General features: G+C 42.6%; 1 protein-coding gene across 2 annotated transcripts; it reads left to right on the forward strand.

Annotated features, from left to right (window-relative positions):
• Positions 1 to 5,805: 5,805 nt before the first annotated feature.
• On the forward strand, positions 5,806 to 18,180 carry si:ch211-225h24.2 (uncharacterized protein LOC564539 homolog). Of its 2 annotated transcripts, XM_035617385.2 has the most exons (4): positions 5,848 to 6,355; positions 11,761 to 11,811; positions 16,083 to 16,198; positions 16,461 to 18,180. In XM_035617385.2, exons 1-4 carry the CDS (start codon positions 6,269 to 6,271, stop codon positions 16,897 to 16,899), a joined length of 693 nt encoding a protein of 230 aa, XP_035473278.2. In that variant the 5' UTR covers positions 5,848 to 6,268; the 3' UTR covers positions 16,900 to 18,180. The 2 variants fall into 2 exon arrangements, with proteins under 2 accessions (XP_035473279.1, XP_035473278.2); XM_035617386.2 differs by lacking the exon at positions 11,761 to 11,811 and having other exon boundaries at positions 5,806 to 6,355.
• Positions 18,181 to 18,499: the final 319 nt, after the last annotated feature.

Below are 18,499 nucleotides of genomic sequence, written 5' to 3' on the forward strand. Positions count from 1 at the left end.
ACACACACACACACACACACACACACACACACACACACACACACACAGTGACTCCATTATGTGTCTGTTTCACTGCCGTCTCCTCAGGAGGCTCTTGTTACCATCTCTCACAGCCAACAACAAAGAGCTGAATGTCTGTGCTACCGAAGAGATGGATGAGAAGGAGTGAGGGACATATCCACAGGTCTTTTACACATTTTTAAGCTTGATACTAGCGTGCATGCTCCTGTGTGTGTGTGTGTGTGTGCTCATGTGTGTCCATGCAGTGAGTTTGTCCCTTGAGGAGTTACTGTTTTGTCTCTTAGACTGTAACCTGACAGTATCATACCTGTATCAAATGAGAGCAAATACCAAGTGGCCTCATGTGTGATCTACAGATGCTTCTATGTTCATCTCTGTGACAGTTTCCTCAGGGGAACGAGGTCTAAAGAATCACTCCATAAATGTCAGAGTCAGGACAGTAGATTGTTTAGGATCTCAGGCTGAGAGTGAAAATGTGTGCAGTCTGTTGAAAAAATATATTTTTTAAATGATATAGAGGGAATTAATTGTGCTGTTGCAATCTTGGGAAAAACAGGCCTTGTTGACATACGTCAGTGAGAAATGTCTCGATAGATGGCGAGTCCAGGGTCAAGTGTCGTTGAGCAAGACCTCAAACCCCTAACGGCTCGAGGGTGGCTCTTCAGTTGCAGATCTTGACCTTTGACCTCCATATGGAGGTGATACCTGCACGCAGATAGAGAAGATTCTCTCTCAGGGGTCGTAAAGTCCATCCTGATCAATCAAATCAGTTTACTGCAAATGTTTTGAGCATTGTACATACAGCCTGTTTTTGATGGTGTAATGTAAGTGTTTCTGTCAAGAAAGGATGGTTATTGAAAGAAGCTACTTTTTTTTCATTGAGTACCCTCAATTGTGGGTGTTTTCAAAAGGACTTGACTATCTACGTTATATTTGTAATTTTATTAATCTTTGGTTCTCATATATGTTTTTTTTTCTTGGCCAAGATTCTTTTAAAAACTATATTCTTAATCTTTCTTGGAATACACGGTTTAAGCCGTGTGGTGGTTTTAGACAAAACATATGCAGAGAGGATTGGGAAACTTAGAAAAGGCCACGTGCTTCTGTCTCTCATGTAAACACACAAGCAGACACATAAACACACTTGCACACACAAGCTCTGTCATGACATTTCCTTTTTTAGCCCGGCGGGTATGTCTATTTGTTTGTGTGTCCTCATTGACGCAGCACATTCTCCCGCCCTTTAAATGACTCTTCTTGTACAGCGGAACAGCTTAGCCTTATTCCAAAGGAGCTCATGAAAACACCTCTCGTGTAAGGAAGCTAATTATCTTCTCTTTCAGCCAAGCTTGTGCTGTCATGCACACCCGCAGGAAATAAACACAGAGACATTAGCAGATACAATGCATACTATTTACAAAGAAGTAATATTTCAACCAACGATATTAGCTACTTTACTTATCTTTAATCGTCCGAATGTTTTGTTCCTGGCTCATTTATAGGGTGGCATGGGAAATAGCAGCTGGGTAGCTGCGTGATGTTGCCTGGCAGCTTGTTACCAAACATAAAGGAGATGTGTATGCCAAGACACATCCAATCTATTTTAGGACTGCTGTGCAAAATTAATGAGGCGTGACAGACAATTACCTTGTTGTGAACCTGAATTGGGCTTAAGCAGTTTTAATTACATGATAAATATCCCTGTGGAAGTATCAAACTGAGGATAAGACTCCTTCTAGCTACTGAATGGTTTGTCTACTGTACTAAATTACAGTAGGGGTCAACTCTGAAGCACATGTTTTCTCCTAACTCAAAGTTGTAGTAATGGCTCAGCATTTCAAATTCACGTCTTTTGATGCTCCAGCCACCTTCCCAACAGAGAGCAGTGTTTAATGAGCCTGTCACTGACTATTCTTCTCTGAGAAAACTGACAGGGCCGTTGTAAGAAAACAAACAGAGAAGAGTGAAGACAAACATTTTTGAATTCACCTATAGGAACACAACTCTTTTAACTGTGTGAACGTTATAAAAGTTAAAGGGTTTCCAGCAGAAAGTAATGTTTATTGTTAATGATAATAAATCTTTGTGATGTAATTGTCGAGTTAAGTGGCCACAGAGTATTGTTGTGCAAAAGTGTTTGAAGACAGACAATCTGTCAGACATCTCCTGTGGAAACACACTTTATCCTACCGATTAATTATTTTATGTTTTTAATAGAAGATATTTTGACTAGTCTGACATGTCGTGCCCTGTTTAAGGATTTGTGGATGTTAAAATGAAAACTGACTTTACATCAAAATCAATTCACAGAGCAAATCCACCATCATGAACACCATCACACTCAGGAGACTAAGTCTCGAAGCGCCATCGCTGAGAGTTGGCCTGTGAGCATGATTAAAGCTTTAATCTCTGTTCTTGGCCGACGTGTTTTGATGTGGTCCCATGGGTTTGAGAACCCAGTGACCTGTGAATCTCTTCAGATAGTTGGTGAGTCATGGTTAATCTCAGATGGCTCCTTGCCGTTGCTGTGTAACCACGACGAGCCTAGAAGAATGAGATCTCTGTCATGGGCAGGAATGTGTTTATTTAAAAAATTATGATTATTGCCTTCAGTTTTACTAATAATCCATCAGGGACCCAATTAAGATCATAGAGAAAATGATTCAATTAAACCTGCAGTAACTACATTTTTGCCACATGGGGGCAGCAGAAACAAGCTGTAAACATATTCAGTGACATACTGTACATCAAAATGATATTTGGAAGTTGTCAGCAGCAACAATTTACAACATTGTCTTGTAAAATTCCCTTTTCTTTTGTTCTGTTGATTATTTCTTTAATTTTCTGATGATTAAACTTTTAGTTGCCAAATTCTCCAGTATATTCACCAGCTAGTTATTAACTTTGTCTGTCTTCTGCCATTGGGAGCTGGGCAGGTGTTTTTTTTAATTTCCTTCCATATTATTTCCATAATTATTTTGCTGGGGGAAAAAGAGGGCAGAGAGAAGGAGCCAAAGCAGAAAACCCTGCAGACAGTGCAACCAAAACAATGAGCTGAAAGACTCTATAGCCAATAGTCAATGGTTATAGCTGCTTCAAAATTATACACTAACACTTGTGAACTGCAGAACTTTAGAGCTTCATCAAATTTTCTGCCACATAAAAAAACAACAACACTTGTTTTATTATCCTTGTGAAGTTCAGTAAAGCAATTAAATCAAGCCCCCTGCACAGGCACGGAACTGTTCCAGACACTCTTCAGGCCTCGACCAGCAGTTCAAACTCCACAGTGCATCTGTGTCCCGGAGAGACATTGGAAGCAAGTTGGCTAATCCCAGCTGTGTCCTGCCATGACTGTCTGACCCCTCAAGACCTAACCTGCTGTCTCAATCGTCCGAACAGCTGACGTTAGACTGGATGACGTGATGTTCCTTGACAATACACATACAGTACATGCCGACACTCATACAACCGACCAACCGAAAACAACAAAAGTTGAATAACCTTGTTGAACCGGCTGTGTCTTTCCTTTAGTAATCACTATTTTTCTTTGACATGCGCACAAGTGCACTCAGAAAAGACCTTCAGTACTGTCTCCTGACTGTGGTAACTGATAGGCACAATGCAACCACAATTAGATGTTTAATGGGGGTATTTGTTATATAACTACAGTGTTGCACATATCAACATCCAATGTGTTTGAAAAGATCTCTAATAAATTTCTAAAAATAACCACAACTATTACATACTATTACATGGTCTGGCTATGGTTAACTTATCCTGAGGGTAATTCATCCTCCTCACATGGTATGAAGGACAATTTGCTGTCATCCAGATGTATGGCATTCCAATAAGACAAGGGTTTGTAATTTGTAAAAACTGGTCCCTGTTAGGACGAGGACAGGTTAAAAGTAATGATTGGGAATGTAGATGTGGCCCACCAAGGCCACCGCGACTGTAAATAACCCCCGTATAGATACTGTGGGATTGCATGTCCAAGAAAGGCTCTCAAATGAACAGTTGACCCACTGATGACCTTAGGTGTCAAAGGTCACTGACCTGCTATTGACGGGTGATGGACATTTCCTAACAGTCACTCATGGCTCGTGTGACCCGGCACTAATGGAGAGCTGACACCAAACAACACACACAACAATTAATATGAACACTACTGAACTGATGAGCACACGCACGCACGCACACACACACACACACACACACACACACACACACACACACACACACACACACACACACACACACGCACAGCTACAGCGAAATTTTAAGACAGACTATTTTGGGATATTTAACTGTGCTATAAAACCAACAACTGTTTTCAATAAGCGTCTGGCTTGCTGCTCTCTTGATACTGATTGCAGCTGCCGTAATAGAATTATTGCATTGTTAAATCCAGATTACACACTTGAGTGCCGCCTTGCACAACACCCTGCGCTACTAAAAACGCCACAGTCTGAAGACGTTTACTTATCTGAGCAGAAAAAAGACATGAAATTCAAAGTTTTCTGTCTGTGTGTATGTGTGTGTGTGCGTGTGTGTGTATGTGTGTTCTTTGGTGTTTCCTGTACACATCAACGAGCTACTGTATAATGTGGAAATTGAAGCAGGAATTTAAGGGCCTTTGAATCAGGTGAGTGGTCTTAACTGGAGCTAAACTGTGGCTATTTTAAGAGGTCGGCCCACCAGCATAATATGGCGTTTGTTTCCCCTGGCGTCAGAGGTCTCTGAGAGAGGGAGGGGGAGAGAGAGAGATTTTAGAAAAATTAGTCACTAGTGGGCATAAAGTACAGAACTGTGCATTTTCATTTGGTGCAACAAACAGCCTCTGTTTACTGTAAATAGGAGATCAGCCCCTTAAGATTAACCCACCTTCTCCAACATATGACAAGTATTTACTCATGAATTCCTTCTTTGGATTTGTCTCGGAACATCTCACTTGGTAGATAAAAGTCAAGAGAAATGACCTTTGACCAAAACATCACATCCCGGTACTTCCACATTGTTCCAGCAATGACTTGCAAAAATCAAACAAACCCTAAATTTAGATTGGTTGTTTGTTCTCCTTTTGGTGCGGTGCTTTTCTGTCTGTCTGTACTTCTACTAAACGAGTGCCACGAATAGCTCTCTCAATCTTTCAAGAAAACACTGGTCAGATACAAGATTTTTTTCAAGACAATTGAAAATATTTTTTAAACTATAGGGTAACTTACTTCACTTGAGTATTTCAGTTTTCTGTAAGCTCCAAGCTTTATGTTTTGCATCACTGTTTACATGAAAGTTTTTTTTTCACAAACAAAATCTACGAACGCTTTACAAAATATGATACATTTGTATGGATTGGTGGGCCGACAGTCAACCGGTGTCTCAAATTAGTCAAGATTAACTCCACCAGACCAACCTGATGCTCGCATGGTTTGACAGTAGAAATGATAATCCACTATTGCACCACAGGGGTCGTTCTGTTGCATTCCAAAGTATATTGACACTTCATGTAAATTTTGCAAAAACAAATGATATGTTTAAAACCTATAATTAAGAAATATTCCTACTAGTTATTGATGACATGGTTTTGTTCTTCTCTCTCCAGAATAGGAACTGAGCACTTCCTCTACTGAATATACAGTTTATGCTGTGCAGTGATATAAAGTAAACCCAGATTTCTGTGTCGTCCCTGTGAACTGATGTTTGACTTGTTTTGTCCTTTTCCCTCCATCCACAGTGTTGATACAGTTTCTTCGCAAGATGTTCGAAAGCGGAGCTCCACGCGTGCATTTTTCCAAAGATGAGCCCTGTGATCGTCGCCCTCCCCCTGCCATGGCAACGAGTCCGCACCGGGAACATGGGGGATATGGGAGGAGCGACGCGTCGTGGGTCCAGGTGGTCGAGCCTGCGTTAATACGCACCAAACCAAACAGACGCCAGACGTTTACGCAACGAAAAAGAGTGCGCGTCATTAAAAATAATAAAAAAAACACAGGAAGAAAAGAAAGAGAGGACCTTCCAGCTCCTGGCACCCCCGTGAATGAATAAGCTGTTTCCAGGAGAAGTCTTCTAGAAATAACCACAAAGAGCCGAACGCGCCCCGGCACCGTGCGTCGCCGAGAAGAAACCGGACACAACGGGAACAAACTTTTTCTGGGGGGCAAAACTTTGTCGCTTCTTTTCTTTTTTTTTAACCAACTTATTTCCCCGAAGACCAAGACGGCTGGTTTCAGCGACAGGCGGAGATATGTTCAAGAAAAGCAAGAGCAGGGTGCTGGTGGATTACGCGTCAGAGGAAGACGACATGTCCTGGCACCACCATCACTCCTACAAGGTAACAATGACACGGATGGAAGGGAACTGTTGTGTTCCAACAGCCACAGGGTTGAAAAAAAGATTCCTTTTGAAAAACTAAATGATTTGAGAGCTCTACTTGTTCAGCCCATTGTTTATTACAATGTTCAGTGATTTTTTTTCCCTCTTTTAAAACAAATGCATTAACAAGTGTCCGGATATCCATAACGAGGCGCAGGGGTTCAATAGCAAAGGTATATTTCCAAAACAATGAATAGGTCTACATAATCACACACACACACACACACACTCACACACACAAACTATGAATTAAAAGTAGAAAATTATAATTATAATGTAATTGAATAAAGCATAATAAGTTGGGCACTAAACCAAACCAAAACCAGTCTCCAAAGTGGCCAAATACACTCATGCTGTTAAACTGTGATTGTGGAGCAGGAGGAGCAGGAGGAGGTCAAACTCATGTCATGTCAGCTGAGGATGAGCATGACAGACAATGTGGAGAGGTTAAAGAGGAGATGTCAACATTCAGAACTTGTAATTCCACATGGGAACAATGACATTTAATGATATATAGTTAAAAGAACAGTGTGAATACTTCAATTTGAACCCAGTCTCCTCCTGTTTCATACACACTCTCTCTAATAAAACCATAATTTGCAAGGTGAGCAGGAGCAGTGTGAGGTCTAAGAGTCTCTGTATCAGCACTTGCAAGCAGCTGGGTTCTGTCAAGGTGTTTGGGGGGTGACACACACACACACACACACACACACACACACACTCAAAGGCAAAAGGCATCCAGCAGTCCTCCTGGCTCATGAGAAATAACAAGCAGACATGTTTATTTCTTCAGCCTCTTGTTGTGAACTCCTTTCCAATGCAGACTGTTTCTAACCTGTGGATTAGATCCCAAATAAAATCTAACTGGACAAGTTGCAGGTGTTGCCGTCTAGTTAAATTGTGAAATTCGAGTGAACACAGATGTAAGTTTGGGCCGTGAAAACATATCCTCTCATGATGGGAGTCAAACATAATGTGCTGTCATCCTGCTTGTAGTGTTTGATCACCTTATTGTATGTGTGATAAAAGTCTTTTAAAACTGTACAGTGAATCACAGTTTTATGGGGAGAGTTAAGAGACAGGTCTGTTTACAAAGAGTGTGTGTGTGTGTGTAGTAAACCCATCTGTCGGAGGTGTACTAACTTGAGACATGTTACAGTGCTCGAGTAATAAGTGAGAGTAATAATAAAAGAGGCGACAGAGGTATGTCAAACAAAAAAGTCGACACTCTTGGATGCTTTTTAACGGAGATGAAAAGTAGTTTGTTTTTAAAATATTATGAAGTTGTGATAAACCATGGTCATTCACTGCTTATAACTCCATCAGTGTTACAGCAATCACTTGATGATTTAATGTATCATGTAGTTGGCGGTTGGAAAGACCAACCAACTCCATTTCCCAGTATATTTTCATCCGTTGTTGTGATAATGTCAAGATCTGTGACCCTTGGCTGGGTTTTATTGGCCGCGCTTTACTTTCCACCCTGGGAACCATCGCATGTGGTCCTCACCTCCGAAGAGCTGCTTTGAGATCAGCCTCCGTGTCCGTCCCCACCGGTCACCAGGACTACTTGGTTGATAGGGGCTGATTTGAGAACAGAGCAGTTTCTTCTCCTCAGAAATCCTGGGAAAGTCGTCGAGGAGGTCCTCCTTAGCTGCCATTGCCATTAAGCACATCCAAGGGTCAGGAGTGGGATCATAAAATGTCGTAAACACATAGAAGAGGCCGATCAAGCCCAGCAGTGATACAGGAGGAAGCCAGGATATAAAGTTATGATAACACAGTCTGGACATGCAGTCTTTTTCCTACCCAGTATTCAAATCGCACAGTTACACCGTCTGGTCGGCCTCATGAAGAGACTGACGTAGAAAGAGCAACAGATAGATGATCTGTTGCATTTTTGGATCGTGGGCACATTGCTTGAATACCGATTGAGCCTCTTTTGAAATTCTTGTGTAGATCCTGACGTCCCAAAAGTTAATCAAACATGCTCACATTATTCATGTCGTTTATTTTTTTTTATAGCCAACAGTTAAAACACAAAGAGAAGCAGGAAAATCTTCAGATTTGAAAAGTTGAAAACAGTGCGTGTCTGCCATTTTTTATTAAAAAGGTGTCTCTGAGGAAATAATCTTTACTCTGTAGTAATTGAAAGTAATAGCATTCATTTGTACAATAATGAAACAAGCAGGTAAACAAATACAGTAGAGGAGAAACATGTGTAAGCTGTATGTTTATAAAAAAGCAATACAATAAAAAAGGAGCCTATTTAAATACTGTCTATCTTTATAAAGGTTATAACATTTTATTGAGATTGGAGTGGGGAGCTGTGGATTCAACTGTGCTTTATTTGGTGGTGGTGTTGTATTACACTTTAGATCTACGCTTGGGCAACTGAGGATGAAAGGGGCCTTGCTCAAGGGCATCTTGAGCATTGCTCGTTCTCCCTCTCCACCCACATTCACCCTGGTGGTCCAGCGATTGAACCTGCGACCTTCCGCTCACAGCCACCGTGCTCCATATCTTGAGGCCAAACACTGTTATTTTGTCTGACTCTTGCACTAAGTAACATTTTCTTAAACCACTCAAAATGTTATGTGCACCTACAGCCATAGCAAGAAACAATAGGTTCCTTTTGCGTTGGGTTCACTCGGTGTTATCTCACCACACGTGTGTATCCGTACTGTACATCAGAGACCGACAGGTAGAGACAGACAGGCATAAGGGGATCACACAGCCGCAGACACAGATGTGAAGAGGAAGAAAAAAGGGGGAAGGGAGGAGACAATATGCAGGTTTTGAAGTAAATATCTCTAAAGGGCCGACAGCCGGCCCTGCGTCGCAGCTCTGCTTCGCCGCTCGCCCCCTCTCGTGAAGTTCAATGGGCTGTAAGAGGCAGCTGCGAGCTCGCGGGAGGTGCGAGCACTTGTTTGCGTGCGGCTTAAGGCGGTAACTCACCTGAATACTTTGGTAACACCACTATTATTCCGCTGGCGGGGGCCCCGCTTTGTGAAGTGGCTTCATGAGAGCGCAGCTCAGTGCTGAGCACTTCAGACGGCCTCACATCTAAATCATTAGCGGTGACGGAAAAGAAGAAAGAAAGGTAACGCTGAGTGGATCATCTGCTGGGAGAGATGGGCTTAACACTGTGGAAATCAAACGTTTTCAATCTGTGTCTTGGAAGCGAAGATCAAATCATCACGACCCAACGAAACAAAGTCACTCCTCCCCGCTGTATCTTCGTAATGAGTGTAAACACGTGAGAAAGGCGTTGTTCCTCTCATCTAACTCTTTACTACTTCTACATATCAAGTGGTGTGTTTGGTGAAATCCACCAGTACTACTGGCACAAAGCCCCACTGGGTGTGGAGACTGTGCTGTATCGTTGGTGTGGGATGGCTCTTTAAAAATCCTACTATTGGTGCTTTGGTATTGAAATTCACCGGGCGTCCTTTATTGCCTAGTAATCTGACTTTTTTTTTTTTCCCAAAGACAACACTGTCTGCACACAGACACAGTCAGAGAGGCAACGAGAGACAGATAGAGAGGGGGAGAAAAAGGAGCGCAGTTTTCCCGAAACACTACACTCGCTCCCCCTGCAGACCAACCCCCCAACCCCTCCCCTGCCCTGAGTTTTCATCCCCTCTGTTCCAAGTTGTTAATGCTTTTATGCTCTTAACAGTAGTCGGCAATCCGCATGTGAGAGTGTGTCTTTGATCCGCTCAGGTGGCGGAGGCCGAGGAGACTCTGCTCAGACATGTCCATCCGCCAGTTTCTCCTCCTCCTCTCCCTCTCGCATGGAGACGCGCAAGAGGTTTGAAGTTCTTATACGGCTTTGATCACTGTACAGGAATTCTGGCTCCACGGCAATAATCTCCGGCTCAGCTGCACGTCTGATGACTTGTCGCTGCCCTTTTTCTTATGGTTTTAAGTTTTTGTTTTTTTTTAATCCCGTGGGGCAAGTCCAAATCAAGTCAAATATGTTCAGGGGCAAACTGCGGGGCTACAAATACAGTAAATAGAAGACAAAAGCAGTTTGAAGATTCATTTTTTAAAAATGAATATGAGCTACAGTAGGCGTATTTATAATATTTATTATATTTATTCACTGTGGACATATAAATCCAGGATTCATTAAAGTTCAGGACAATCCAAGACTCAAGGATATGGATGTTCCAGAGTATGTGGTTCATGATAACTCTCACTGATTGGGTTTTTGAAAAATCGTTTTTTATTAGTCATGTGAACACAACTATGTTGAGTATTGGTATAAAGGTAATTATGTGTTTAATCCAAAGAAGAGAAACAGAACTAGGAGCCAAGACTGTCTACTTAATATCTGATCATCAATTTCTTCCTGGTTTGTGGTTTAATGAATGCTAGTACAGGGTAATCCAAATACTGTTATATTAAAAAAGTTATGATACTAAGAAATATACATTTTGTTAATGTCTGTGTCAATACAACTCTTTAGTTGTTGAATATTTACCAGGGTATCCTTGTTTACTCAACTCTTTTGCATTATTCTATTGTTTTTGCCTATTTCTGGGCAGCAACAGGTGTCACTCTACTCCGCCACTTTTATTTCTGTTCATACATACAGACAAGTCTAAAAAGTGAGGACGCAAGTTGTTCAGGTCTTTGAATGCCGACTGTTAAAATAACACAGCGCTTGATTATTAATATTCAAATCAATCGTGTCTCTCTCACATCAGCTGAGAAAGATCTGCTCCACGTCGGGGTGTGAAAGACCTACCTGGAGCTTTCTTCCTTCTTATCAGAACAAAATTACAAAGTGCCTGTCTTACAATTAAAAAAGGTAATGAAAGTGGAACACAACTATTTTACAAAAGATATATCATAAAATGGGTAAAAAAGAAGCTTGGGGGACTGAAGCACAATGGAACCAAAATAGCTCTGCCTGTATTGTACTGTTTTTTCGTCGGTCGTGATTTTCTTTTCTCTCGCTCATTTGTCCAAATCTTTCCCCCTGAGCTCAGTGGTTTCCTCCGGTCTTCCCCCAGTCCTCCGTCCACCCACCCATCTCTGCACCTCGCCTTCCAAACACAGTGTGTTTGTTTTACGGCTCAAAAAAGGTTTCCCTCTCTTGAACAGGAAAGCCTGCACACACTCAACACTCGCGCATCCCCGCTCGTAAAGGGCTTGATGTTGTGCGTTTGTGTTTGGGAGGTTGCTATTTGTGTTAACTCACCGCTGGTATGTGTGTGTGTGTGTGTGTGTGTGTGTGTGTGTGTGTGTGTGTGTGTGTGTGTGTGTGTGTGTGTGTGTGTGTGTGTGTGTGTGTGTGTGTGTGTGTGTGTGTGTGTGTGTGTGTGTGTGTGTGTGTGTGTGTGTGTGTCCCAGGACAAAGAAGGAGAGGAAGATGAGGAGGAAACTGCCGCTGGTGTATCCAAGGTAAAAAGCACAGCTTCACAGCTATTCGGACCCGACACACCTGAAACACAGACACAAACACATTATCTGCCTCCAAAGACTCATACTTAACACTGTTTTACCTTTTGACAGTGACTCCGCTGAAGATATGCACCCGCCCGACATACTCTTATCTTCTCCCACACTGACTGAACACTTCACATTTATGACGTCAAACTCATTCTTGTGTGCCTCTGAACGTTTCTATGTTATGTCACCAAAAAGAGCCACGTCCTTTACTGTAACTGAACTCAGCGCCACACATACATGCACACACACATCCAGAGGCAGGTTCTTCTTGTCAGATGACCTGGGTTGCACGTCGGGGCCGAGGTAAGGAGGGTCAGAGGCCAGCTCCGTCTGCAGTGTTTATCTGTAAACAAGCCAGCCGCCGGATACCATCGTCTGCTTTCTCCTCGGGCTTATCACAGGAAAGCTGTTTTGTTTGTTGTTATGGTGCGTGTGTCCCTTTATCCTTATCCTACAACCTCATGACTACTGTAGGCAGAGGGAAAGACTTTGTGAATAATCGGATTTAATTCACAATTTCTGATTCTTATATTCGTAGTTTTGATTTCACCCCCGTCTGTTTGGTGTTGTGTGTCGGTCTGTTTGTTTGTCAGTAAGCGTTTGGCAAAAACTACGAAACAAAAAGCACGAAACTTGGAAGAGCCATACATTTTTCTCGGAAATCTGGAGAAGTGGGCTAACATAGTGAGGTAGGGCGCTTTTTGAGAAGAATCAGGCCCATTTAGCGGCAATGTGGTGCGGATTTGGCACCACAAGGCATCTGTTGGGCCTCACATCAATTCACACTTTACTAAATCCCTCACCAGCTAAAACAATACCTACGTTTTTAAAGGTGCAAACCGATTTCACAAGTTACCAGTATGATACTAGTAATTCTTTAGCGCACACACAAACTATGGCGATTCACAAACACTGTAGCCGCTGCAACCCAGACTTGTCTTAACTATCAACAGCTGACTGTTGATGGTGTGAAACTCAACACAGATGAGTGTCAGAACCAGATCCAAGTAGTATATCTTTAGGGTTAGGTGCATTTTAAAGTTGGCACTGTAAATTGTGAAAGGAGAAAGTGCTTAGCTGGTTCAGCTTAGTCTACGTCCCTGTAACTGCAGCTGTGCCCAGTGTGTGAATACCATTCTGTGCTGTGTCTTTGTTCCCGAGAGATACAGTATGTAAGGTTTGACGTGTGCTGACTACAGTGTGAAGGCTGAGCATGTAAAGCTAAAGAGAGAAATCCTCAAACCCTCACAGTCTATTGTCTTTGAGCTCCGGCCGCCCGCCTACTGTATGCATACATTCTGAAGGTGACTTAGTTCACAGGACATATTTCAGGAGCTGTCCTGTTTGTGAGGATAGGGGGTGGCTGGGCCAGAAAGAAGGGAAGGAAATGCAGCATTCTCTCGAGGAGCTGGGCCTTTAGGACGGGAACAATCGACGTGGAAGAAAAACAAGGCTGAAAATAGCCGCGGTCGGCCCAGACGTTGAGCAAGGCTGCAACTCCTCCACCTTTGGTTGTTTTGTGCTCATATTAGGACATACAAAGTGGCAGTGCTGCAAGTGCTCACCTTAAGCTATGAAAGGCTGATTCAATTCGAAAGCAGATGTCCCTGCGTCCTGTGCTGAGCCATAATCTGATTCACTTCTATGCCAGTGGTCAAACTAGCAATTAAGTGTAAGATATTTATAGGAACACATTTAATGTTTCTTCTGCTGCATACTTTATACGTTGATTAATTGATTTGTCTATTAGAAAAACAGTCCAATTAGATGATAAGGAGTTCGGTTCATCAATTTATAAAGATAATGTCAATCTCGGTAAGAGAGTGAATGAGTAGTACCCAAAATGTCAGACTATTTCTGCAACTCATCTATCAAGTGAAAATACCAAAACATTGGCTCATTCCAACTTCTCAGAAGTGAGAATATGCTGGTGTAACTGCTATGAGAAATTGTGATAGGGAGCTTGAGATATTTTTTGGGATCAATTCTGATCAATTAAGAAAAAGTGACAGAATTGGTGATGGAAATACTTTAATATTAGATACTGCTCAACTTACTCATAGCAGAGAGACACTGGGAAAATCAACAAAGCTACAAAGACTGAATCTGAACCCACAAGCATGTGAGCCATATAACCACCGAAGCCAAGGTTTTAAAAGTAAAGACTGATAGCTGTTTCAACTAAACATGAAGTAATTAGCTCTCCTATCTATGACAATATTTCCAAAATGAAATCCCTCTTTAATCCATAGGTTTTCACCTCAGGGGTATGGATGGAAGAATTTGGCCAAACAGGAGCTCTTTTGTTCTGCCAAGTGTGGAGATGTAAGTAAAGCTCCTCCACACAGGCAGCCTCGGTGAGCTGCTGGGTTTACCTACTTCTTGGCTGGAGAGATTACTGGGCATTGAGCCGCTTTGGGTCCAGAGGCCTGCAGCAGGTTAATGCTGAAGCGAAGTGAATGGTGAATGGACTGGCCTCTGTATGTGCACGCATGCGTGCACATACAAAGCTGGAATTTTGATACATGCAGACACACACACACAGACACACACACACACACACACACACACACTCGATCTCCTTTGGCACTTCTGGCTTCTTGAAGTACAGCAAATCTGTTCCACGGTTTACACCTGATGACAGGAAGCGAGAAAGGGAGTGAGGAGAGAGACAGAAAGTGTAGAAATTGCTGAGATGAAAATATGAAATGTTTTCTTTGACGATAATAAAAACTGGCGGCGTTCTTGTCCAAGGGCATGTTCATTATTATGGGAGGTGAGCAGGGGAGGATATGTTTATTTTCATTTTATCAGCTAAGTGCCTGTCTCCTTGTGAGATACCAAAATGAATAGAGATGTTTTCCCTTCTCGAATCCGATACCTTGCATATACAAAAATAACAACTTATATAACTTATTTTTACCAGCTGTATGCTACAAATCCTCTATGGAAGTGATCATAGCAACTACAAAACTAAATCTACGCACAAATAACAATTCCTGTGTTTACAAATCCGATAAGTGTCACACAGTTTGGATGTGAGGAGAGATCATGAAGTCCATGTTGAAGAACTGTAACATTTTGAAGCCCGATCTGTGACCTAGTCACGGATCGTATTGTTCGTGTTCCTGTTTGGTTTTGAAGTACTTTCATGTCCAGCTGGTTGTTTGCTTGTCGGAGCAGCTGTCACACACTTTGATTTGAGCACCTCCTCAATGGGTGAAACGGGGGGGGGGGGGAAAGGAGCAGTTTAAAAGAGTGTCCAGGGTCATACGTCTTCATGACCTACGGCTGCTAAATAATGAGAATGTTTTGATGGCGTCAAAGCGAAGGCAGGCATGGGGGTCGAGCAGGGGTTGAACGTTGTGACCTTGAGAGACGTCACAGAGAGAAACGGAGCCAACGCTTTGCTCCCTAGCCGCCGAGGAGGGCCGTGTCTGTGTGCCCCGGTGGAAAGCTGTAAAGGCAGGGAGGAATTCTGATGTGACGGGGGAGTCCGGAGGAGTTCCAGAGGGAGTGGAGGGGTCTCGCTCTGGAATGTGTGAGACAGCCCTTACCGATCTCTGCCACTCGAGCTCCTTCTGTCTGCTCCGTCTCTGTCTGGTCTCATCCACTGCAGTGTTGTGCAATTTCACACTACTTTGCGTGCAACATTCACAACATTTCATTTTAAAAGTTCACAGTGCCAAAAGTAACTCGTTCATGTTCATGTCTTGCATTTAAAAAAAAAAAAGAGCTACTCTGAACTATTCTCATTCACTAGAGCCTATTCCTACTCATCCAGTCCCCAATATTGACACTTCCAGACCTAAAATAATCACAGACAGAGATCACTTGTAAAAGCCAAGAAAAAAGTGTCAGTATATATAGGACAGAGGCAAATGTCACTGCCACTGATAAATCAATGTTGTTCAAATGTTGAGCCTGCCTACTAGCATTGTCATGTCCACACAATAGTCCAGCACATAGACGGCCGTCAACAAAGACATTTTCTACCAGCCCCAAAATAATATACATTTCAAATGGATGGATATATGATTTAGGTATAAAGGGGTGCACATTGATCAGCATGAGGCTTCTAAATTCTTGTGAAGCTGACTTTTGAAATCGCCCTCTTGACGAATCACTCCCGAGCAGGCGTCGCAGATAACACGTCGGACATGTGCCAGATGAGCTGCCGCACTTTCCAATCAAATGCTCTCTTGTCTGCTGGTGTCTGTCAGGAGGCCAAGGCGAAGAAGATCGTGTCCAAGAAAGAGAGGAGGGAGAAGAAGATGTTCTCCTCCAAAGACGACGAGCACTTCTTGTTGACTGGAGTGAAACTGGCTGACCGCAGGGGGTGAGGTTGCACGCACTCGGCTCCTGTGGGATTATTATAACTGATACACCGATACATCGCCTGCTTTAATATTCCATTATATTTTATATATTGATTGTATGTTTTATTTGTGCAAGTTCCTCCGGCGTCAAGATGTCTGCTCCACACTCGTCCCCCGACCAGTCAGTCCTATTTTTAGTCGAGATGGTGTTTGGGGTGTACTGGTTATTTATGCTGAACTTTTGTGTCGACAGCAGCTTTAATGTTTGTTTTTCCTGCAAAGGTCTCACAAGAAAATCAAAGACGACGAAAAGGAGAAAGAAAAGAAGGACAAGCCGGAGAAGGGCCACTGTTTCTGGGAGAGCGTTACCATGACAATGAGGCAAATCTCACCCACCAAAAAACTGGAGAAGATGGAGGGCTGGGAGCCGCCTCACCTGGAAGACTCAAGCGAGACTGTGACCGATGACGCCCCGGAGAACAAGAGCCCGAAAGGGGACTCGCCGCCGTCTCTCCCCGAGTCTCTGGGCCTTCCATTGGAATTGGCCTCCTGGGGGGGGCGGGGTCCGGAAGAGGATTCTTCCCGCTATGCTAACCTGTCGGACTCCAAGGATTCAACAGCCGCTGTCACGTGGACGGCCCGCGCCAAAGTCAAACTGGCCGGCATCAGCAGGATGAGCAGAGGAATTGTGTCCGACGTTGCGTGGGAGGGGTTTAAATAGTAGCCGTGTAACTTGTTTACCATCAGTAATGAGGATGAAGACCTGAACCAAATATCTGCCTGTCTTCGAAGCCCAAATTTTGGACAAAACCGGTGTTATTGCCAACTGCTGTTGAGCTGCTGTACTGTAGCATAAAACATGAAGTTTGTCCTTGGTATTTTAGCTCTGGAGTCCTTGAAGACAACAAAATCTTAGTTTCATCAATTGGCCTTTTCGGCAGGACTGCCACTTTTTGAATCACTGGCATAGATTGTAAGCTAAAACAAATGAAAGCCTTAAACTACTGTACCATTGTAACTGTGGTATCCGCTGGCCTGACGTGTAGATATTTGATTGAAAAATGATTTTAATGTAATTTTTGTGGCTGTTAGTATTATTTTGTATTAGAGAACTGATGAAGAATATGCAACCTTAAGATGTTCTGATGTTGGCATGGTTTTCAGTTCTTTTGTGTCTATGCAGTTACAGAGTGTGAGGTTGAAGCCGTAATATGTGTGTGTGTGTGTGTGTGTGTGTGTGTGTGTGTGTGTGTGTGTGTGTGTGTGTGTGTGTGTGTGTGTGTGTGTGTGTGTGTGTGTGTGTGTGTGTGTGTGTGTGTGTGTGTGTGTGTGTGTGAGAGAGTGAGAGTGTGTGTGTGTGTGTGTGTGAGAGAGAGAATCACAGTTGGCATGGCTGAGGAGACTTGGAGTTCTGCTGTTGTATTGGTAATATATTTGGGCAATGCTCCATTCACACCATATCGGTTGTAATAATTATGACTTTCTTAATTTTTATATAGAACTCACAGCATCATCCAAGTGTGATTTTTCTGAAAGCCTTGATATATCCAACTTGCCACTTACCAATAGTTTTTTTCAAATCATCAAACAACAAAACATGAATGTTATTTAACAAATTCACATGTTTAAATCTGATGCTAGATACTTTTTATATGCACCTGTAAAGTGCCTTGTTTCAATAGAATGACATCATGTGTTTGCTGTAAATTTGAGTCAGATCATCTAGATCATCTGAGCACAAACTTGTTTTGCTCATGGCAACACACCCACACAGGTGCAGGTGCGTGTGTACCTGTGTTGCATCTGCTCGGAGACATTACCCAGTTATTAGCTTGACCAGCAGGAGGCGCTGCAGTGTTTGTGTGCATCATAGTCAGCTGGTTAGTTCTTGAATGCAGTGTTTGCATATCTGTATATTGTATAGGATTGAGACAATGTAGGCTGATTTCTTTTAATTTAGATTTTCTTTGAAGTGAATGAGAAAAAAACTTTTAACAACTCATGGCACTGGTCTTCGCGTCTCTCTTCTTTCCTTTTTGTTTTAATCTGTTTAGTGAATTAGCTTGTCACTGAATCCTGCTTCAACACAGACATAGGTCCACTTCTAATGATTCCTGTACCCCTGCATTTATTCACAAACAGGCTGGGTTACAGGTTCTCAGAGCAGAATAAAGCTCCAGTCTGACAGTCTGGCTCTACATTTTTTAACCCTTTTTCAGTTTGGAGTAAATACACAACATTGCTTGACTTAGTGAACTTTAATGTTAACACCCTGATGGGTTTCACTGATACAGTGACCAGAACAGAAATAGTCCATCAAC

Source organism: Scophthalmus maximus, chromosome 18 (genome assembly GCF_022379125.1).
Source record: "Scophthalmus maximus strain ysfricsl-2021 chromosome 18, ASM2237912v1, whole genome shotgun sequence".
Classification (NCBI taxonomy): domain Eukaryota; kingdom Metazoa; phylum Chordata; class Actinopteri; order Pleuronectiformes; family Scophthalmidae; genus Scophthalmus; species Scophthalmus maximus.